The sequence below is a fragment of the Vitis vinifera genome, chromosome 2, assembly GCF_030704535.1.
Source record: "Vitis vinifera cultivar Pinot Noir 40024 chromosome 2, ASM3070453v1".
Classification (NCBI taxonomy): Eukaryota; Viridiplantae; Streptophyta; class Magnoliopsida; order Vitales; family Vitaceae; genus Vitis; species Vitis vinifera.
The window spans coordinates 6,028,363-6,052,992 of NC_081806.1; the positions used below are offsets into that span (position 1 = coordinate 6,028,363).

General features: G+C 35.4%; 1 protein-coding gene across 10 annotated transcripts; it reads right to left on the reverse strand.

Moving 5' to 3' along the window:
• LOC100241435 (COP9 signalosome complex subunit 7) lies at positions 1 to 24,400 on the reverse strand. 10 transcript variants are annotated; one of them, XM_019216212.2, is made up of 9 exons: positions 24,177 to 24,400; positions 22,884 to 22,959; positions 18,716 to 18,804; positions 17,641 to 17,730; positions 12,992 to 13,036; positions 12,828 to 12,898; positions 4,455 to 4,593; positions 974 to 1,065; positions 1 to 314 (listed from the first exon to the last, which is right to left on the reverse strand). In XM_019216212.2, the coding sequence occupies exons 1-9, from the start codon at positions 24,333 to 24,335 to the stop codon at positions 296 to 298; spliced, it is 780 nt and encodes a 259-aa protein (XP_019071757.2). In that variant the 5' UTR covers positions 24,336 to 24,400; the 3' UTR covers positions 1 to 295. The 10 variants fall into 10 exon arrangements, with proteins under 10 accessions (XP_019071757.2, XP_010657941.2, XP_059589903.1 ...); XM_010659639.3 differs by having other exon boundaries at positions 974 to 1,068; positions 24,177 to 24,392; XM_010659647.3 differs by having other exon boundaries at positions 200 to 314; positions 974 to 1,085; positions 24,177 to 24,392.
• Positions 24,401 to 24,630: the final 230 nt, after the last annotated feature.

A 24,630-nucleotide genomic window follows, 5' to 3' on the forward strand; every position in this document is an offset into this window, starting at 1 on the left:
TTCAAGAAAATTGTGTGCAATACTTTTATTGGAGAGGGAAAGTTATACTGCAATATCATCCATTCTAAATGATAACCTCAAATGGCCAAATGTGATCATGATAATGTGTTCAACTTCCTACAATTTTTGAGCTGCACCATCAACTTGATTTTGTTCTCTTTCTTTATGATTCTAAATGAAACAACGTGAGCTTCAAATCCAGAACATGAAAATTTTTCCAAATCCAATGTGAGATGAACAAAAATCTGGCCACCAACATGAAGTCACACCAAAAGGATCCCCCCACACCTCGTCTCTATATTGATGTTCGCTTCCTGCATTTTTCAGAGTGACTAAACTCAAACAGAAAAAACAGGGCATGGAAAGCATGCAGTTAAAGCCAGACCAAATGGTAAAAATGGCCCGTTTGTACACTTTTGCCCACCTGGTTGGTTCAACCCTAAACTTAAGCTCGGCAGGGAATCAAAGCAAAACAGTTCAAACCATGGGACCAGTTTTGCTTTGTAATTTAGTTAGCTGTTATAGCATGAACCAGGTTGTTCAACTCTTAGCTCAAGTGAGGTACAAAACTAGAGATAGACCAATATATATTTTTTTTTGATAGATAACTAGAGATAGACCGATATGAATGAGCCTGAAACCAGCAGTCAAACTGCAGGTTTCACCTTTCTTCCATATTACACTGATACTCATCACCCAAGTTCATAGGGTTAAGTTGGGATGATCTGCCATTCAGCTGGCTTATAATTGTGATTGTCTAGCTCAACTAGTTAGGCCTCTGCATAGTATTTTAAAAAATAACTTTAGGGTTCAAGTGTGAGCATCTACTTCAGTCAATACAAACATTTGATTTTGCAATCAAGTCATCTCTTTATCCATATAATGAAAATACATAGTATAGTCCTGAGCTAAAGTGAATAAATGGGCATAGTTGGTAGACCAGGATATATGCAAAGTGTTTGATATGTGATACCTCTTGGAGTGGGTTCCAAGTTCCCTGGAGCTCATTACTTCATCCATATAGAGCATGTCAATGTCCTCCAATGGCCCCAACTTGATCCTAGGCTGCTAACATTATGTAAACCCTACCATGATGTAAGTACAGCACATTGACCAATATATTCCAACTAATGAGAAAACATTTCTCTTGACATTTACAGTTTACAGTGAAATATACAAATCCAAAAGCAGGGAATGCTAAATAAAGTCATAGAATGAAAGGGGAAAACATTTGGAGCACATGAGGAAGTTGCATGTAAATAAATCATTCTAGTATATTTTTCACCCTTAAATGAGTTTATTTTTCAATTTAAAGAGGACCAACTATATGATCTCAATTTCAAAATCAAGTTCTCATTTCCCCCTGTTAGTGGTCATAGCTTTATTTTAAAAGAAAAGTTTGTCTCTTAAAATAACATTTAACCAAAAAATAAATGGCATTCCCTTTTATAATATGCACCCAAAAACACCATTCTTAGTTTGTTCCTAGAATTGAATAGTGAATATATGTCAGAAATGTAAATGCAACTATGATATCCTTGGGTCCTTGTTGCTTTCAAAATTTGAAATGCAGTGTTTCTAAGGTTTGATGGACAAACATTATCCCACCATGTAGACAAGGAATACTTTAGGAGCCTGCCATATTTGGTGAATGTAAGATATAATTTTATTTTATTTTGATGGATAAGAAGCAATTGTATTGAAAAACGCCAAAAAAGCGCACCAAGGTACACAAGATGCATACAATAGCCGCCAAAAAGCACCAAAAAAAGGAGGAAAATAAAAAAAATACTCCCTCCCTCAAACTGAACCCAACCAATCAATGAAATAATATAAAAAAAAAGGACATCTACCTATCACCAATGAACAACTTTGACCAAGAATACAAACTCCACAAAAATAGGACTTTCAACTTATACTCAAGGAGCTCCTAATTCTCAAACGTTCTTCCATTTTTCTCCTTCCGAATTATCCAAAAAAAGGTATAAGGAGCAGCTCACCAAACTTTTTTCCACTTCCTCCCCACAAAAGAGCCCTGCCATCTTAACAAAGTGTCTCTAACAGAGGAGTGAATCACCCATGAGATACCAAAAAAAGAGAACAAAAGCTGCCATAAATTTTTTTTTTTTTTTAAAAAAAAGCCCTCGCCTTGCTACAATGCAAGAGGATGTGGTCAATTGACTCTATGTAAGTGTGACATAGAAAACATATATTGGCTAAGGACCAACCTCATTTTGTAAATGACCAAGAGTCAAAGCTTTTCCCCAGGTTGCCTCCCAAGTAAAGAAACTCACCTTATGTGGACCCAAGTTTTCCACACGATACCAAATGAGAACGACTCGAATCTCCTCTCTCTAAGCTAGAGTAAAGAGACCTAAAAGAAAAAGATCCACTCTTTACCTCCAACCAACACACCTTGTCTTCTTTTCCCTCATCTACCCCTTTACCAAACAGTATTGCAAAGAAGCGATCCACACCATTTATCCTTAAAAAACCTTACCCTTCTCTAATTGCCCACTAAGAAGGAAATTCTACAATTAACTATCTCCCACAAATTTCTTATGGTCTTCCATAGCTCAACATCATAACTCTCGCTCACTTTCTTAGAAAAACCAATCCCCTTCAACTTTCCCATACTTGCCATTTATAATTTGTCTCTCTTTCTATTTCAAAGCATCAATTCCACTTACACAAAAAGGTCTTATTGAGAGAAGAAAGACGTCGAATACCAAGGCCCCTTTTCCTTTACCTTAACAAACAGTGACCCACTTCACTAGATGAGGTTTTCTTTCTATCGCCCCTCCTCCCCAAAGAAAGTCCCGTTGAATTTGCTTCAACCTTAACCTCACTATCCTAGGCAACTAGAACAAAGACATAAAGTAGATTAACAATCTAGAAAGAGTATTCCTAATCAGTGTAAGTCTATCCCTTTTGGAATATATTGTCGTTTCCACATTGCTAATCTTTTATGAAACCTTTCTTCCACTCCATCCAAAGCAGCCAAAGAATTATGAGGGGCACCTAGAGGAAGGCCCAAATAGGCAGACAGAAGCACACCCACTCAGCAGTCTAACACAACAGTTAACTCTTTCAAGTCTTCATCCTCCTAACCAAAATGAGCTCACTTTTGGTTAAGTTAATCTTCAAACTCGAAATGGCCTCAAACTACATAAGTAACCAACTTAAGTAGGTTAAATGGGTAGTAGAAGCCTCACAAAACACCGTGTCATTAGCAAACTACAAATGAAAAACCTCCAAACCTTTTTCTACTCTACCATTCACCTTGATACTTGACAAAAAGCCACTAGCCCTCTCTCTAAGGCAGATAAGTGCCTCCATGGCTAACACAAACGAGTACGGTGAAAGCGGATCCCCTTGCCTCAAACCTTTGGAGCTTTGAAAGACCTTGAAGGGGTACCATTCACAATGATAGAGAATTTTGGTGAAAAAATGCACCAACTAATCCAACCGATCCATTTATGCCCGAAACCCATTTTGTTCAAACCCTCAAACAAAAAATCCCAACTAACATGGTCATACGCCTTCTCAATATCAAGCTTACAAAGCACCCTGAGCGTGTTACTTTTCAACATCGAATCAATTACTTCATTGGTAATAAGCATAACATCAAGAGTTTGCCTACCCTCTTCTACAAAGGCATTCTAGGATTTTGAGACCACTTTACTCAAAACCTTTGTAAGCCTATTAGCCAACACCTTAGCCGATGATTTATAAAGGCTACCCACCAAACTTACAGGCCTAAAATCTTTAAGGAATATAGCACCTCCTACCTTTGGTGCTAAAATCAGGAATGTTGCATTGATACTCTCTACGAATTTGCCCTGTTCATGAAATTTCCTCAAGAATCCCATTACTTCATCCTTGACAAAGTCCCAACAACATTGCCAAAAAAACCATTGAGCCACATATTTTCAAACCTAAAAGGTGTAGGACCTAAAACTAAACCTTATCCACCATTGCTTCACCAAATCTATGAAACCTTCCTCCTTGAGCCACATATTTTCAAACCTAAAAGGTGTAGGACCTTTCTGCATACCACCCCCATCCAACAGAACCGATGAATGATCTGACACAGGTCTGGGCAAGATACATCACTCCGCTAAAATGACCTTCCCACCTTCTGAGACCAGAAACCAATCTAGCCTCAACTAGGTAAGGTTATTCAAGGCCCCGCTCTAGGTAAAAGATCCTCGCAGCAAAGGAAGATCCCTCAACTACAGGTCCTCACTTACTACAGAAAATACAAGAAACACAGAGAAAAGTTAGACAAGAAACACTCGTCAATTTAGAACACAGACCAAGGTGTATGCTCTTAATCCAAGGCTACAAAGTTATGCATGTTAAATATGCATCTCCATAGAATTAAATGAGCCAAAGTCTTGAATTACATGCAACAAAAGTATGACAAAGAAAAGGGAAGGGATTCAACTGACCTTGTTCTGGAGGAATTTCTTTGCTAATTCTATCTTTTCTTCAACTTCCTTTTGATGTTCCTTGTCCAACTCTTTCATCCTATCTGCCTGATCAATCATCTCTTTGATTGTCAACAGCATTTTGTCTGAAGTGGACAACCTAATATTTAAGAAACAAAAACTGCTTAATGAATCCAAAGACATTCCAGAACAACAAATGAAACCAAAGAGATGAATTAGAAAATAAGAAAAAAATTGGAAATCATATATCATAATCATTGTGGCTGAAATTTCATATGACCCCAATATATATTGGCAAAGACAAGGTCTGATCAGGATTTACGGTTCAATAACAAATTTAAGATAAAAAGACATGTTTTGGAAGGCATCTTGAGTTATGATGCATATTGCCTAATGTCTACAAACAACCAATACATGGCATGACAAAACAAAATGCAGCAATATCCTAGATTATTGGTAGAATTCCATTATGACCTTGAAAAAATAGATTGCATATATGAAACATGTAGTTGAACATAATTTGTATTCTTTAATCTAGCATGTGCAAAAAAACCCTAGGAACCAACAAATGGCATCATCCAAAAATGACTCTCCTTGGATTGGTCTAGATCAAGTCAATTGATCTCTTTTAAGTGGGATAAGCAAAAGAAAAAAGAAAAAAAAACCATTTAGGCCTTGTTTGGGATAGCTTCTTGTTTTTTTACTTTTGTTAACACCAATTTTGGTATTATAATTTTAAAAGGGACAATTGTGGTACCATAAAAGCTGCATTAAACATGAAATAGCTTCCCACTTAAACCAAAAAAGACTTCCATGATATGCAATATTGTCCTTGCTTTCCTATTAAGCTCTTTCCTAAGCCATAAGATTTTTTTATTTTATTTTTTGTTGGTTTAAATTGAAATTCCCAAAACATATCCAAAAGCTCTTGTTGAGCTTAGAAAAAACTTTTGGCTTCCAAGAAGCTAATCCCAACAGGGCCTTAAATTGTATCAGAATGTCATCCAGAATCAACTCCCTACTGTAAAATGCACTTTTGTTTCTCTACTACATGGAGCATGGAATACCAAATAGGCAAATTTTCTACAAGATAGGCATTAGACATCCAATCTCTACAATAAACTACCAGCAAATTGCTCTATTACCTTTTAAAGCACACAGCAATTAGAAATTGTCCACTTCCTAGAGATCAGCTCATTCAATGTCAGGATATGGTCTAGTACAGTTAATCTTGCAAATAAGGTCACTTTTGAGTGGGTAGAGGACTTCCATATCAATTTAGCTGAGAAATTGTAACCCCACCACCTAGAAAATATGAATAGAACCAACACATTAAAAATAACCTTGACTTGTCAAGTGCTCATCACCTAAGATCTCCCTCCAAGATACTTGCACGGGGTAGGCATAAAGCATTTCCCATGAGGTTTATAATCACTCAGTCCCCAATCTCCAAGGTTTCAGCTGAACAAAAGAGACTGAAGGGGTCCTCCCCATGAATAAAATAAATGGATCCTTATTATTACCTGCAGTGATGTAAAAAATAAACATATCTAGCAATGAAGAATCGCAATGACTGATGTCTGTTGGAAAGTGTCCTGATTTCCCATCAGGATTCAGCACCTAATTCTTTTAGAATGCCTTTTGGTATAGAATATTGCAAAGAAGAATTCTTACTTTGATGTTTTCTAATGAAAATAAGTTTCCTTGTTGAATAAAGAAACAGGTTACGGGCATCTCTATAAATATTCTTAGAGTGTAAGAGAACAAGTCATAAGAGATTGGTTTGTAACTAAATAAGGTGTAGAGGCATGTGAAGAAGAGATGCTGAAACCTAGAGGAATGAGGAAGCCATGAAGTAGTTTCAAGGACTCAAGATTAGGATGGGAATATAAGTTGCAAGGGAACATCCTAAGATTCTTGATTTTATAGTGGATGTTTCTTTAATCCATTGGTGTAGAATTGTTTAACTGAACCACATTATACATTATTTAAGTATTGCTTTGCTTCACTATAACTGCACAGCATGTAGGGTCAAACTGTCCCCTAAAAATAAATTGCAGTATCAGAACCAAGGTTGGAGAATTTATTTAAACTCATGACGCAAAGTTCTTAAATAACAAGGTTGGAGGATTCATTCAAAACCAAGATAGAATGTAAAGAGGACAAAAAGAATTTAACATGCACAAGAGGATTGCAAGAGAAGTTTTGATTAAAGGCTGGGTCAGTTTTTGACTAGCACCAATCATAAACTAAAGTGAAGGCACAACAAAAGGAGTATAGGAGCGTGACAAAAGGCTAGATTCTAGAAAGAAACAAATTAACAGGACCCTACATAATCAATGAATAAGACAAAGATGAACAATCAATACCTAAACAACTTCTAGGCCACAAAAATAAGGAACAAAAAACATCTCTCAAAGATTGAACCCATTGCTACATCCCATCAAAGGTTCTACTGCCCCACTCTTGCCAAATGGTTTAACATAAACATAGAAGAATCATTCTCTAAACTTCATTTCTTTTTCTTCCCTGCAGAACTCCTGTACAACCCACCCCAATAAAACCTCTTTTAACTGACCTTGACAGCACCTAAGAGGCTCTAGGAGCACACAATCACTTGACATAAACTTCTCTATATGCCACAACAAAGGGGGATATGGTTGATTGGTTCTTTGTTGCTCTACATGAGGAACATTAATTAGCCAGAGGCCCTTTTTTTTTTCTTCTGAATTGATCCAACATTAAGATTTTCTCTCAAGCTGCCTCCCATATAAACAAAGAAAAAAGAAAAACACACACTTTTTTTTTTTTTTTTTTGATAGGAAACGACAAAGAGATATATTGATAGAAAAAAGAAGTACAAGAGAAGGATGAGGAATCCTCCCACCAAACTGACCAAAGAAAAGCTAAACAACAAGAAAACAAAAACAAGAAGCTACAAAGTAAAAACAAACAAACTCTCTAGGTTATACCTTAAGTAAAAACACACACACTTTTGTTGGGGATCCTTAAGCTTCATACCTTTTTTGCTGGGAAAGAAACTCCAAAAGTAGCTTTCCAAAAGAGTTAAAAAAAGAAATATTTGATAGGGAAAATCTCATTATTTGAGCCTTTCCAAACCAACCTATTTCACATCCCTTAGTAACCATCACTACTTGAATTTTCAGTACCAAATACTTCGTAAAAGATAACTCCTAGTCACAGAAGTTCCTTCAAAACCAGAGATTCTAATAGTCATTGTCTCCCAGCCCTCCCAAACATCAACAACCTAGACATCTTTTGACCATGCAATGAAAAATAATGTGGGAAAAGATTCCATTAGAATCGCTCCACCACACCATAGATCATGCCAAAACCTCACTCTCCTACCATCTCCCACCTCAAATATAGTTGTGGCTTGAAACACCTCCCAACACTTCTTAATTGCTTTCTATAGCCCAACTCCAAACTCTTCCCTCCTATCATCAGAACACTCACCCTTCCTCCTCGCCAAATTTACCTGAGATAACATACTTCCAAAACTTATCCTTACATGTAGCAAAGCTTATCCAAGGATACAATAAACTAATAAACTGTTGAGTTGGAGAGAAATATTTTCTCTATATTTTCAATCCATAATACTTTCAGCATTTACAATCCTGTTTATTTACAACACTTACTATAGAGGAATCCTATGTACATAGGTAACTTAACTTAGCCTAAGGATTAGCCTAAAAAATTGGAACCGCTATATTTAAAAATTATGGCAGATAATTTAAAAAATCTCCCCTATCTCCTAATCTGTTGCACCAATAGCCTAATTTACTGCATCAAATCTGCCAACACTCCCCCTCAAGCTGACTCGAAAATATCTTGTGTTCCTAGCTTGCATGTTAGATTATCAAATTGCCCTTTCATCAATCCCTTGGTAAGAACATCAGCCAATTGTTCTTCAGTTGGAATGTAAGGCATGTAGATCAGTCCATTTTTCAAATCAACCTCCACATGTTTGGTTCTATCATGTTGGACTGGATTATGAGCTATATTGATAGCAGTTTTATTGTCACAGTAGAGCATCATAGGCAATGGAGTGGGAATTTTCATGTCTTTGAGTAGTTTTTTCAGCCAAACTAACTCACAAATTCCATGAGCAGCAGCTTGAAACTCCGCTTCAGTACTACTCTTTGCTAACACCATTTGGTTTTTACTTCTCTGGCTAACTAAATTACTTCCAACCAAAGTGCAGTGTCCTGAAATGGATCTTCTATCCATTACATTACCTGCCCAGTCAACATAGGTGTAGGCTTCAATCTGCAAATGGACATGATTCTCCAAACAATAATCCTCTTCCCAATGTCCCCTTTAGATATTTGAGAATTCGTTTGATTGCTTCAAAGTGTTTGTTTCTTCGTAGTTCATGAATTGACTCACTACACCAACTGCAAAAGCTATATCTGGTCAAATATGTGAAAGAGAAATTAACTTTCCAACTAACCTTTAGTATTGCCCTCGATTTCCATTCTTTCTATTCTTGTTGCCTCTAGTTTCACATTTAGTTCCATTGGAGTCTCCATTGGTGTGCAGCCAAGTAACTCGGTCTTTGAGAGTAGGTCTAACACATATTTCCTTTGTGTACAAATATTCCTTTCTTGGATTTTGAAAATTCCATTTCTAAGAAGTACTTCAAAGCCCCAAGATCTTTAATTTCAAATTCTCATGTGAGAAATGACTTCAATCTGTTCAACTCATTCACATCATCTCCAGTTAAGATTATGTCATATACATATACAATGAGAATGACTATCTGTTCATTGCTCAAGTGTTTGAAAAACATTGTATGATTAGCCTGAATTTGGAGATACCCTTGGCTTTTAACAGCTCATGTAAATCAATCAAACCACACTTTAGGTGACTGTTTCAACCCATAGAGAGCTTGTTTTAGTCTGCAAACTTTTCTAACTTCATAAACTTCTTCAAACCCCAAAGGCAAGTCCATAAAAACTTCCTCCTTTAACTCACCATTCAAAAAAGCGTTTTTCACATCTAGTTGTTGCAATGACTAGTTTAGATTTGCAGCAAGTGAGAGGAGAACTCGTATGAAATTCATCTTTGCCACTAGAGCAAATATCTCTTGAAAATCTATTCCATACGTTTGTGTGAGCCCTTCAGCAACAAGTCTTGCTTTATATCTCTCAATAGTCCCATCTAACTTGTACTTGACTATGAATACCCATTTGCACCCCATTGTCCTTTTTCTTGAGGCAAATTAGCAATCTTCGAAGTTTCATTTTTTTTCAAGAACCCACATCTCTTCTAAAACTACTATCTTCCATTCAATATGGTTCAAGGCTTCTTGTACGGTTCTAGGAATAAAAACAGTAGAGAGATTAGTGGTAAAAGCTTTATATACTGTGATAAGACATATTTTGCAATAGTGTGCAAGAACGAGTATCTTTCCTAAGTGCAATGGGAATATCAAGATCAAAGGAAATTCTCTCACTACTAGATTCAAGAATCAAAGTAGAATTGGGGATCGAATTACTTGTTTCGTTCTAGTTGCCTTTATTCAAAGAAGTTTCTTGGCATGGTTTAGTTGGTTAATGCTCTTTATATTGATGATTCTTCCTTCCAGAGTAAATACGAAGTTCACTTTGAGGTTTTCTCGGTAGTGTTTCTCCCCCTGTCAATGATTTTTCATAGTTTATGATATTCGAACCAATAGAATTAGGATCAGACCAAGAGGAATTCAATGAAGAAGAGGTAGGTAAAAGTAAAGAAGCCGACACTTTCCAAAAATGACCTTCCCTCTCATTATTCTCCCCTTGAAGAGTATTTTTGGTAAAGTATGGTTGGTTTTTAAAGAATGTGTCATCCATACTAACAAAACACTTGTACCCTTTTTTTCTAGGAGAATAACCTAGGAACACACATTTTTCAGCCATGGGATTGAGTTTTGATCGATTTTGTTTATGAATATGGAAAAAAGACACACAACCAAAAACTTTAAGAGGCAGTGAAGTGAAGATTCAAATATAAGAAAAGACTTTTAACAAATTGTTTAAAGGAGTTTCAAACTTTAAGACCCAAGTTGGCATCCTATTAATCAAATAAGAAGCTGCAAAAACAGCTTCAATCCGTAGATATTTAGGAACCCCCACAGTGAATATCATTGCTCTTGCAAGCTCAAGAAGATGTCGATTTTTCCTCTCAACAATATTGTTTTGTTGTGGGGTATCAAAGCAAGTGGATTGATGGAAAATACCTTTTTCTTTTAAAAAATTTCCAAGGATAAAGTTGAAGAATTCTTTTCCATTGTCAATCCTAAAGATTAAATCTGGTTTGGAATTGGTTTTCAATCATACTATAAAATTCTTGGAATACCCTCTCAATCTCAGTCTTTCCTTTTAATAGGTTATATACCCAGCACACTCTAGTATGGTTATCAATAAAAGTGATGAACCACCTAGTTCTAGTAACATTGGTCACATGAGATGGACCCCACACATCACTTTGTATTAAAAAAAAAAGGTTTAGATGTTTGATAGGGTTGAGAAGGAAAATAGACACGATGATGCTTGGACAATTGACAACTTTCACATTGAAATAACGAAGGATTCACATTCTTAAATAAAGCTAGAAACAATTGTTTTAAGTAGGGAAAACTAGGATGGCCTAATCTTTAGTGCCATAACATTATTTGACCTTAATAGGAAAAAAAAACTATACTACTACCCGTAGCTTGAACTTGTTCACTCTTTAGAGGATTGTCATCAAAGTAATAAAGTTCATCAACCATTCTAGCACTACCAATCATCCTCTCCGAATGCGGGTCCTATCATTCACAGTGAGAATCAAGAAATTTAGCAATGCAATTGGAATCTCTAGTGATTTTGCTGACTGACATTAGATCACATGAAAGTTTAGGAACATGTAGGATAGATTTTAAAGTAATATTCTTTAAGAGGACTATGGACACCTTCCTGCAACAGGTGACAAACACCCATCAGTGATCCTAACTTTTAAATGGTCTAAACAAGGAGTATGAGAGGTAAATAACTGTGATAGATCAGTCATGTGATCAGATGCACCTGAATCAATGATCCATGGTATAGAGTGCTTTAAAGGAGTGAGGGCACTTAGAGGACTACCTTTTTTAGCATGAGAACTGGTTGGAATTAGAGTTTGAGAGGACCGAGTTTGATGCAGCAGCTTGTAGAGATGTTCCAGCTGCTCTTTGCTAAAGCGAGATGTGTCAGGTCTAGAAAATTGCTCCCTGTAGCTGCTAGTAATCCTCACCTTGTTTGTCTCCAAATCGGCCACCTTTCTAGTTTGCGGGTTTGCCCTGTAATTTCCAGCAAGTAGCCCTTGTATGTCGAGGCTTAACACCAAACATTGCCCCTGCCTTCAACCTTTTGCTGCAGTTTGATTGGTTACAGCAGCTGTAGTTTGCTCCCCTTCACCAGAAGTCCCGTCACATCTTTTCTAATCTCATAGGAACCTCCCTTAGCATAACGAATAGTGACAAATGGTAAATGGGCAAAGTGGATAAACTGCTCTCCAAAAGGGTTAATCTTCCCCCCTTAGACAAATACTGGAATTTCCATAAAGCTAATCTTTAAAATGGTCTCTCCTCTACAACAGCACACACAATAGAAGACTTGAAAGAAGCACCTGAAGGAAAACCAAGATAGATGGAGGGCAATTTTCCCACCCTACTACCCAACAAAGAAGCTAATTCTTCAATTCTTCAATATTTGGGAGCCCCCCCATAAGAATTAAGCCACTTTTCTTCGAGTTTGTTCTCAATCTTGAAATGGCTTCAAACCAAAAAGGAGTCAACCTCAAATACATCTCATCAGAGGACACATTACAAAAAAATAGTGCATCATCATCAAGGGTAAATGGGAAATCTCCATCCCTTCTCATATTCTCCTCTCCTCCTCCCCCCCAACACTATAAACCATAAATGAACTATAAAAGAAGCTGGAAGGAGAGTTACTCACCACTAGAGGATCTCACAGTTGATATGCATAATCTTATTTAATGAATTCACTAATAGCTAAACCTCATTTTATTCATAATCAAAAAGAAGGAAATTCCAGTTTACATGATTGAAGGCTATCTCAGTATCTAACTTACAAATATATTTCTCCTAATGACTGAATTGCTTAAATAGATCTAGGTAATTAATTGGTCAAATGAGCAAGCAATTGTAACTCACTTGATAAGGACCCAAAAGTTGAGACAAATTGAGTTCAAAAAGTGGTGCATCAGCAACCAATACCAGTACATCTGAAGTTTCCACTCTGTATCACGATCATACCCACCTAAGCATACTCAAAATATAGTAGTCCCTAGCCATTACAAAGAAAGTGTGGTATCTAATAAGCATACCAATTTGTAAGAGTCTGTATCAGACTCACAAGTGTTCCAGGTCTCAGATCTCTTCCTGCTGCAAATTGCACCTGCAAAAATCACACCATCAACATTTTTACATGAGTTCATTGATAAGACTATCTTAATTCAGAAAATGTTATAAGCAAGGCCAAGAATCAAACCTCAAAGCATTTTTGCAACTGATTCAACTTTCCTCTAACAATGCCCTATATAAAATCAATGGAAGATTATCAACTTTTCATTGTCTTGTTAAATTTGTTCAGATCTAAAAATGCAATCTTTGACTATTAATTTTAAGGGACAATTATGCTTATAGGCATCAATTCTATATAATTGGGCCAAAGTTCACTTACATTGCATATTTTGTCCTATGATCCTTTTTTTTTTTAAAAAAAAAGGTAAACAAGAAATGCATTGAAAAGCGTCAAAAAGAGTGCATCAAAGTACACAAGACGTATACAACGGTGGCCAAAAGATGGTCAAAAAAAGGGAAAAGGGAAACAAAAAACTTCTCCCTCCCTTAGTGAGAAACCAACTAATCAATAAAATCACACAAGGACATTGGGCCTATAGCTATGTACAACTTGGTCCAAGATAATAAGTTATAGAGGAACAAGTTTTTGTCCTAAGATAGAGAGCTCCTTGTTTGAACGATCTCCTATTTTTCTACTTCCAAATTGTCCAAAAAAGGCACACTTTTCCCCATTTTCTTCCAAAAAATGACCCACATCAACCCAGCATAACATCTTTTACTAAGGAAGATAACACCCAGGATACACTAAAGAAAGCAAACAAAAATTGCCACAAAGCTCTTACTATACCACAATGTAGCAAGATGTGGTCAATCGACTCTTAGATATGACAAATAAAGCATCTATTAACCAAAGACCACCCTTTCCTTTGGATGTGATATAAAGTCAAAGCTTTACCCCACCAAAGCCTCCCAAGTAAAGAAAACTGCCTTAGTTGGAACCTAAGAGTTCCAAACAACAACTTTTAGGAAAGGGGTTGAACTCCCAAGCTCTAGGCAAGCACAAAGGGACTTTATAGAGAAAGAACGATTCTTTGTCTCCAGCCAGATCACCTTATCTTCTCCTCCCTAATCAACTATTTTACCTAGAATCTTCAATAGAAAACACTCCACAATATCAATCTCAATCTCCCAATCGTTAGATGCCTAGAGAAACTAGGAGTCCAACAACCACTATCATTAGACTGATTCCAAAAATCCACCACCCATGCCTCCTTGAAACTAGCTAAGGTATATAAGGAAGGGAAAGAAACACACAACAACTCATTATCACACCACCTATTCTTCAAAAACTCAACTCTCCTTCCATTGCCCACAAAAAAGAAAGGCTTTAATGCTGACAATTGCCCACAATTTCCTTATTACTTTCCATAGCCTAATCCTATATTTGTCACTCACTTCCTTCTAACATCATTCCCTTCAACTTCTAACCTAGGACAACTAATCCCAAGAAAGTAGTCAAGTCAACTGGTATCATAAAATATTTAAATTATCTAGAAAACTTGAGACTTGTAGTACTTTGGTTACTCGTGGTAGATATATAAGTGAGTTTCATTTTCCTAGTGTTGGAAGTTGTGAAGACATTAAAAGGTTATCAGGATAAATAGGAGGGAAAACTGATGGGAAAAGATCTTTTTTTTTTTTGGATTTTCAATCAATGGAAATCTCTTCTTAAGAGTTTCTCTGGTGGATTCCAAACTTTCTTGGGTTAGACCTATTCTATCCTTTTTTTTTCTTTCTTACTTTTTTGTTGTGTCAATTGGTATTAGAGCAAAGTTTGTCTTAACTTGATGGCTAACAATAAAATTGAGAATATGGTCCCTAACAATAAGGGTAGTGGAGTGGAAGCTATTTGAACAACAATTGATAGGCTAGGACAATAGGTGAATGAGATTCATAATCTGCTTGTCTGAAAAAATCTGGATGTCGATCAAGAACTTGTTCAACATGGGAATTGTGCCAGAAGGGTTGCCTTGGATGATCCTACTGATAGGCCTGTTTGTGGCAGACCTATTTGTGAGAGATTCATTCCTGCACACCCATGTCGACAACCTACAAACGATGAAGATTCTGACTCTTATGAGGATTGTGGGCATGGGGAGTTTCAACAAAGAATAATAAATAAAGAATTTGAAGAGTATAGACTAAAGACAGATATTCTTACTTTCAATGGGCATCTGCACCTAGAGGATTTTTTGGATTAAGTTTTTGAAGTAGAATGATTCTTAGACATGATGGAGGTTTTAGAAGGGAAAATGGTAAAACTTCTTGCTTTTCGATTGACGGGAGGAGTAGTGGTATGGTGGGATCAACTGCAGCTGAATAGGCAGAGGTTAGGAAAGGCACATATGAGGACTTGGAGAAAAATGAAACAACTGCTAATGGGAAGATTTTTGCCTCCAAATTATGAGCAATACTTGTTCTAGATGTATAAGAATTGTATGCAAGGCCATAAGAACTGCATAAGGAATTTTATGCAGTTGAGCGAGCATTAAAGTATTGCATTATTTGATATAGAAGGAATTTATATTGTATTCTGACTATTAAGCTTTGAAGTTCATTAACAGCCAAAAGCATATATATAAATTGCATGCTAGGTGGTCAACTTTTCTGCAAAAATTTCCTTATGTTATACGACATAAATCTGGAGCACTAAATTGAGTTGTTGATGCTCTTAGTCGTCGCGCTGTATTACTTGTGATAATGAGGAATGAAGTTGTTGGCTTTGAATGTTTAAAAGAGTTATATGCAAAGGATGATGATACCAAAGAAATCTGGGACAAATGCACTACAAGGTAGCCTACTGCTGAGTTTCATATTCATGATGGTTATTTATTTTATGGAAATCGTTTATGCATTCCCCGAGTATATTTATGAGAAAAGGTTATTCGAGACTTGCGTGGTGGAGGCTTAAGAGGACATTTGGGAAGGGATAAAATTGTGGCCAGTCTTGAGGAACGTTATTATTGGCTGCAATTGAAGAGAGATGCTGGTAATTTTGTCTGAAAATGCTACACATGCCAAGTAGCAAAGGGTCAAGCACGGAATATTGGACTTTACATGGCCTTACCAATTTCGAATGCTATTTGGGAGTACTTGTCAATGGATTTTGTCTTGGACTTCCCCATACTCAAAGAAGAGAATACTCTGTTTTTGTGGTTGTTAACAGGTTTTCAAAAAGGCTCATTTTATTCCTTACCGAAGAACTTCTGATGCCTCACATATAGCAAGGTTGTTCTTCCATGAAATTGCTAGATTGCATGAGGTTCCTCAATCTATCACCTCTGATTGAGATATCAAGTGTCTTAGTCATTTTTGGATCACTCTTTGTAAGATGTTTGATACCTCACTGAATTATAATAACACTGCACACCCACAGACAGATAATCAAACTAAGGCAGTAAATAAGACTTTGGGAAATTTGATTCGTAGTATTTGTGGAGACAAACCTAAACAATGGGATTATGCACTTGCTCAAGCAAATTTTGCATACAACAATGTTGTTCATGGTGCTAAACAAAAGTCTCCCTTTGCAGTGGTATATATGAAGCCACCAAAACATGCCCTAGATTTGGTACGATTACCAAGGGCTCCTACCCTGAGTACCACAGTAGAACATATGGCTGAGAAAGTCCAAGCAATGCAAGGTGAAACAAAGAAGAGGCTGGAAGAGGCAAATGCCAAGCATAAAGCAACAGCTGATAAGCATCGTCGACACAAAGTGTTTCAAGTAGGTGCTATGGTGATGGTATTTTTATGTAAGGAAAGATTTCCTAATGGAACTTATAACAAGTTGAAACCAAAGAAATATGGACCATTTTAGGTGTTATGGTACATTAATGATAATGATAAGAAAATGATCTACTTGAAGATATAGGGATTTCTAAGAACTTCAATGTTTCTGATTTGAATGAGTACCATTCACCTGACAAGCCTTTCTATCCAGATTGTGACTTGAGGTTGAATTTTATTCAAGTGGAGGGGATTGACATAGGACAGATAGTCCCAAGAAAGTAGTCAAGTCAACTAGTATCATAAAATATTTAAATTATCTAGGAAACTTGAGACTTGTACTTGGTTATTTGTGGTAGATATTTATGTAAGTTTTCATTTTCCAAGTATTGGAAATTGTAAAGACATTAAAGGAGAAAAAAATAAAAAATAAACAAATTTGATTTTTATTTAGTTATACATACTAAAAATAATAATATGTTTAATTCGTATCTCATGATTGTACTACAAAATACTAAAAAGTTTTAGTAAACAACAACATTAAAAATAGTAGTCGTAACATAAATATTCATAATAATAATAAAGTAATAAAAGAGTAAGTTCAAAGAAAAATAATAATAAAGAAAAAGAGAAAAAAAGAAAATAATAAAAGACAACAAAGACATTTTTGTCTTTTTACTCTACATGGAATCTCCAGCAATTTATAAAATTTTGTATCCTTTATCCTAATTATACCACTTTCCCACACAATTATCTCTAATTTTAGATCACTGGTTTAAAGCTTTTTAAGTCTCTTATCTTCCCTATCCCTCACTGAAGCCACAACCACACCCCCAACGCATATAAATTCATTGCACCAAAAAAGAAAGGACAAAAAACAAATATGAAATGCAAATTTTAAAAAAAAAAAAATAGAAAAGGAAAGAAAAGAAAAGTAATCCCTTCAAAGAAGGGATCATAAAATGCCAAGTTCCTTCAAAATCTGCAGGTATTATAATTCACTATTTAGGAGAATTCATAAAACTTGTCAAAACCAAGAGGACCCACCGCATTGATGCACTCATTGATAAGAAAATCTTCAAGTTCACGTACATTAGAAATATCAAGTTCCTGCATCAGTTGATAGTAGGAGAGAACCTGGAAAATTCAAACATTAATAAGAAAGTTCAATACAAGTTTATGCATTACAAAAAATCCTATTAACGATATCAACAGAAAGGGAACTCCTTCATAACCAAATGCCACATATAGGCATATCAAGGGTCACCTAAATATTCACTCAAGGCATATAGGCAATTGGAAATGCACAAAATATATTTAAATTAAGTGTTAAGAGTGCATGATATACATTGTGTGTTTAAATCCTACAAACTTAAGCTTTTGAGAAAATTGGTTATTTAACATGGTATCAAAGGCTCATTTTGTGGGAGGTCATGTATTCAAACCACACTATAAATTTATTTCCTCAATTTAGTAAACCCATAGAAGGCTACTTTATTTCCCTAATTTAATAAGCCCACCTGTAAGCCCAAGAAGGCTACACATAAGGAAGGGTGTTAGTGTATGATATATATTATGGGCCCAAATCCTACAAGCTTAAGCTATTAGAAGAATTGGTTGTCTAACAATAAGTTAATCTATAGGTTAAAACCTAATATGCTAACCACCCCAAACTCAATAAAGTAAGCCAACAAAGTGATTGAAACTGAAAGTTAGCTAAAATGGTTAACCACACCATGGTAGACATAGTTCTTACTGTGTTAAAAAACAGTGGTTTTCAAATTCTTTTTAATTTTGCTCCTTTTGGATGCAGGGCAAACAATAAACAATAAAGTAGTCCTCAAAAAAACTGATATCTCTTTTGTTAATCATGCTTAAGAGGGGGAAAAAAAGAAAAGAAAAAGAATCTCAAATTTTGGAAACTAATTTTTTAGAATTTCAATACGACAAACAATCACAGAAAACATAAGTTTTATGGGATTTTCCTTAGCTAAAGCCTAAACCTCAGTAATCAGATTCTAGTATTCATCATTAAAAAAAATCCCTCAATCAGGGATCTAATTATTATACAAACAATGGGTACAAGTTAAATTGCAGGTACAGAGAATCTTAGATTGAATACTTTGTTCTTCTCAGCAAGAGTAAGGATACTAAGTTGCTTTAGCTTGAGAACTTGATCTGGAACCAGCTCTGGAAGAAAGCCAGCATGACCTTGCACAAATTTCAATCACCAACGACCACCATCTCATGAATTGTGTACAATTTAGACCAATAAGCCGTGAACAAAAGATAAATATTAATGTGCCAATGATAATGATGCAAATCCAAACAAAATAACTAACAATGACTGATAAAAGATCTTAGCGCTTCTAAAAAATTCAAAATACAAAAGAGAATAGCTACAAGGTTCAAAACTGATCCACATATTAAACAAGTCACAGAACTCAAACCTGAATTCAGATATTTTCTGAATCACCATCTAAAACCAGACACATCTAGCCCATTTATTCCCACTATTTTCAATCTTTCCCCTCTGATTTTAACAAATAAAGTTTCTTTCAAAAATTGTCATTCATTATGAGATAGTATAATAATATCATTAAGATGTAATAACAAATTTAATGAGGACATATATGTTGAAATGAATATTTAATGAAAATGAAATGTTATAAGTATAAACTTTACTTAACAGAAAGGCTATAGAGATCAATTAGGTCTGACAAAGTCGACCTTAAGCCAACCCATTTGTGGATGGGATGAGCAAGGCCAGCCCTTACCTGACCCTTGTATCTAAATGGGTCAAACCATAAACCCTAATCTTTGGAAATAAAGGGTAAGTTCGGCAGACTGACAATGAGTCAAAAATGGACCCCTACAATGGTGTAAGACATGGATGAGGCACAAACATAATATTGTTTTTATAATAGGATTTGAATTCTCTCCATCCCACTTTTTGCTACTTTGCTTTATATTTGAGATTCTACTACTTGCATAATATAAAGGGCGCAACGGGCTTGCATAGTTACATTTCATAGTACCTACAATACATATTATATTTTTGGAGCTCCTCCTTTCAAGGTAAGCAATTGATAGGATAAAAGATAAATTAATCAAAATTTGAATACTTGATATAAGATAGAAAGCATGATATATACTGTCAGCCAAAATTTTAATAACTTAAAACTTCTAGGAAAAATGGTTCTCCAACAATCCATCAAAGCAGGAAATCAAGAGTTCGAATCCCATCCCATATTTATTTCCCCAATTTATTAAGCCCATGTGCAAAGCTCAAAGGAGATTGTTTGTGATTTGTTTGTCCATGGGTCTTTAATAGTTTAATCTTTTAGGAAAATTGATAGTCCAAAAACATATATAATCTAACTATATATAAAAATAAAAGTACACATATTTACATAGTTCTATATCTCTATGGTTCTTGTATTTTACTTTTTCACAATTTTCCATGCCTCATGATTGTATTTATGCTACATAATCAAAGAATAAGGAAGAGCTAGGGAGAGATCATCTGGAGTGGTTTAGAGAGAACCAAAGCTAGAGACCCAAAGTTATCAGTAGTTTCTAGGCTTAGGAATGGAAACAATTGTTCCTCTTCTGGGGGTAATTCATAGTATTAGAAGTCAAAGGGAAGGTTTGGTTAAAGTTAAATTGTTCCTTTTCTAGAGGTGATTCATGGTGTTAGTGGTCATAAAGAAAGTATGGATAAAGTTAAGAGGAAGGATTCAAGAGGGATATGTTCATAGTCAGATATTTTGATTGGAAATGACAGGAAAGTGTAGAGAAAATTCCCAATTATGGATTTTTGAGATCTTAAATATTCCTTGAAAGCAAATTTCTTAACAAGTAGTAAAAAAAAATCCACTAAAAGGCACAAAAAAGGATGCAAACCATAGTACAACCAAAGTATAATTAGAATGCTCTCCTTCAAAAATGCAATTTTACTCCTTCCAATTTCTAAATACACCATGTGGAACTAAAACAAGAAATTGAATTGTATTTTCATATATGATTACAAGCTATTAGATTTAAAAACCTAGTGCACACAGAGGTGATAATTTGATTGAAGACACCAAGTAATTAACTCCCTAAGTTTTGAGATTTGATTGAAAATACTAGAGAACACTCAAACAAATTGAGTGGATTATCAAAAAACCTTTACTCCAATAGCAAAGATGAATACTAAATGAGTATTATTGTCCTTAGCAGCTAATCTTGTTTGATCTTTGTAGTAGTTTGACCTTAAGAATGCTTTCTTGCTTTGTGACCTACATAGAAGCACCTACAAGGTTCGATAGTAATAATTAAAGAAGAATTCAAAGTATGTAATGAATGTTTCATTGATGGGAAGAACCATAAAGCACCAATAAATAGAAAAGTTCTTGGTCCCAATCTCCACTCACAATATTGAAAGCATTTTCCATACCCATCACTAAGGAGTGTATAAAAGAAAGAGAAAGAGAGTAAAGATCAAAAGTGAGGAGTTTAAGATGGTAATTTGAAGAACTACAAACTATTAAAGTTAGGATTATGGATCATATATGCTTTCTTCTTCATGTCCTAGATGTTATTTTTCAAGTTTGATATTAACACTAGATTAAATATTTTCTAACACTTCCTAGAACTCTTTTGCTGTTGGAAAAAACATGCAAGTCTAACCTATCTCCAACTCCACAGAACTCACAAACCATGCTATGATCATGGAGTTCTCTGAATCCCATGTTTGAAAGCCTAGATCATCCTCTTTTGGGGCCTTTTTGCATTAGTCAGATATCCTAGTTTCCCCTTCCTACAAATAAACAATTTAATAGACTAAGATCATTTGAGAAAATTCAATTCATTCAGCTTATGAGTGATCATGTGCAGTGAAGGGTTGTCTGGTGCTTTGAGGTGAGGCTTGTAAAGGCGACATTGATACCTGTCGTGAAGAATCTTCAGAATTCTCCTCCTTGCTAACTCTAGACATTAAATCTTCTTACTAGCAGCCTGATTGGTTCTAGGAAAAAAACTAACAGTTGAGACTAGAAAAAAATCCACCGATTCTACCAAAGTTTTTCATGAAGAATCTTCGGAATTCTCCTCCTTGCTAACTCCAGACATTAATCCTCTTACTAGCAGCCTGATTGGTTCTAGGAAAAAAAATTGAGACTAGAAAAAAATCCACTGAGTCTATCAAAGTAAAATACATACATAACTACTCTTATGTACATGAAAAAAGGAAAATAATAAAAATATATAGTTGTATAGATGATTACTACCCAAAAAACATAAAAATAAAACCCAAATTAAGAGATAATCCTAAATTTATAAATGTTGACTCAACTGATTCTATCCCTTAATTTACTACACTAAATTAGATCACACACATTTTTACACTGTTTCTAATTTTCCACACCCTACATCTCCATCTAAACCTCCAAAGCCAGGGTCTGAGAATTTATTGAAAGCCAATAGCAAACATAAATTCCTTATATTGTATAGTTGTGTATGGACCAACTAAAGAGGGGATTTAACCATGGATCAACTACTAAAACAAGAGAAGATCATTCTAATTGGTGCACAAGCCAAAGGGATGCAAAGTCCATTGATCCTTATCTATTGCATGTAGAGCGGCCAAGCAATTATGGTCATTTGTTTTGGCTCCTTTCAAGGTTGATAGAAGTGTAAGCAGGTAGGTCTTGTAGATTTGTAAGGAAAAGAAGGATGTGGTGCATTTGAAAAAAGAGGAATGGACACACACCTAAAAGAAAGGAGTTGTTTACCCTCAAATTAAAGGAGATTGTGTTGACAATGCCCTTTTTACGAGTGCATCTATTTTTTTTTTATCTTTTGATAAGTAGACGCACAGAAAAATGATATATATATATAAAGAGCTTTTTACGAGTGCATCTAATTCCTTCTTAGATTTTTTATGAACTAATTGTAGAAGATTGATTGAGATGGGTTCTTTTTATTTGGATATTTTATATATTTATATGTACTTTCATTACACCCCTTTTTGATGACCTTAGTGGGTTTCATTATCCATGAGAGAGAGAGAGAGAGAGAGAGAACATAACAAAGACACCATGAAGAACAATGACCAATGGTAGTTTGGATAATGTACAAAATATCTATGCATTTTCTAACATCCAGGAAAGCATCTTAGTCATGGGAAGAAAGAAAAACATTCACATGGATTATTATGATCAAACAAATAACTGTTACCCAACAAATAAGAGAAATGCCCTAAATTGCTCAATACCAAAATTTTTGTTAAAGAGTAAGTTTCTTACTCTTGTAATCCCTCCATGTACCATGAGCAAAGAGACGGAGCAAATCAATGTAAACAGAATATTGAGTTCCATGAAGCTGCATCAAAGTTAATTTGTAAGAAAAACACAGACAAGACATAGTTTGCTATCTACTGACACAAATTACATGTTTCAAAAGGAATGAGATTTAATTTACAAATAATATTGCTAGCAAGCATAATGATAGTGTAATTAAGAAAAATCCAAAATAACAAGCAACCATTTATGCCACCTATTGGAGAAAGGGCCCAGTTTGGTATTCCCTTTGGTTTCTCAAACCACCTCAAACCACCAAACGCATGTGATGGCATAACACTGTTTATTTCTCAAAGATCTGAAGATAGAGAGAGACATGATTGGAAAGTAGAGAAATGACAGAGTGAGAGGGAGGAGAAGAGTTTATAGGAAGAAATACTGGTTAACATTCCTTTCTAAGATGGTGGGGTGCTGAAGAATCAAGCTCTTTTAGTAAATGATTATAAGGTTCAAGATGGAGGATTATTTATGGAAAAAAAATGCTCTAATGGAAATTTGACAGTGTTTGTGGTGGTTGGTGAGCCATGGAGGTTTAAGCCTTTGAGGGAATCATCATGAGGGTTTATGGAAGGCTATCATGAGTGATTTGGATTCTCTTATAGGGTTTAATTAATGTGTGGGGTCTTATTCCCCCTTTCCTTTACTCTTTTTTAACCCCAAAAAAGGGAGATGAAAATAACAAGTATAGAATGCAAAACAACTAAGCACAGAGGAATGATTCCGCGCATCAAAGCCTTCTTTCAAGTACATCCTCTATCAAGGATGAGGATGGACTATATAATCCTTATCCGCAAATGCCCCTCAACATTAACGTAGCTCCCACTAATACATTCACCGAGAAATAGAGCTGACCATTCTATTATTGTTCTGTTTAGTTGATGAGAAAAAGATAGGAAAGGAAAATAAGTCAAAACTTGAATCTTATATTCATCATTTTTTTTGCAGTTGTACCAAACAAAAACCTCCAGTCAACTAGGCCGATCAAACTATTACCTTACCTTACGCGAGTTTCTCACTCTCTAGAAACCAGAACGACATGAACAAGAGAACCCAAATTTTCTCTCCATCAACCCCATTTTCCCAGCAACCAAACAGAAGGGGAAAAAAAACAGAAACCGAAGCACACCGAGGAAGCATGAAGCACTTACGTTTCTGTGTATTCGAATTTGATCAGACCCACATGGATTCATTCAATCATGACAGGTAGAATTACACAAAAAAAAACGTATCAATCCAAACCTCGACAACGCTGGGGACAGCCAAAATCTCAGAGAAGGCGAAGAGTGAGGAATGGGAGGTGGCTTGGATGATGAGGTCGACGAGAGAGGAACCCTCGAGGTCCGACGCACGCTTCACGAACTGCTCTATCGCCTGGGTTTCTCTCTGCTCTGCTCCCATTTCCGTTTCAAAAGCCAAAAACACTGAGCAGTGGTTCGAAACAGAAAACTAAATGCTTCCAAAAGCGTGACAGCAAAAACGCTGCGTTTTAGGTGTGATATATATTTACTTTTAATATTTTTAAATTTAAGGTAATTATTTTTTTTATTCCTCAGTTTTTTTTTCTCATTTTTAAAATCATTATCTTTTCATCAATACAATCTTTTACGAGTTCACGTATTTTTATATAATATATATATATATATATATATATATATATATATATATATATATATATATATATATATTTACTTTT

Coding starts and splice junctions, on each gene's coding strand:
- LOC100241435 (XM_010659619.3), bottom strand. CDS start 24,335: ATGGGAGCAGAGCAGAGAGAAACCCAGGCGATAGAGCAGTTCGTGAAG. Junction 13,037..17,640: donor TCAATGAGTGCATCAATGCG/GTGGGTCCTCTT, acceptor GATTTTATATAG/GGCATTGTTAGAGGAAAGTT. Junction 1,069..4,454: donor AGAAATTCCTCCAGAACAAG/GTCAGTTGAATC, acceptor ACATAATGTTAG/CAGCCTAGGATCAAGTTGGG.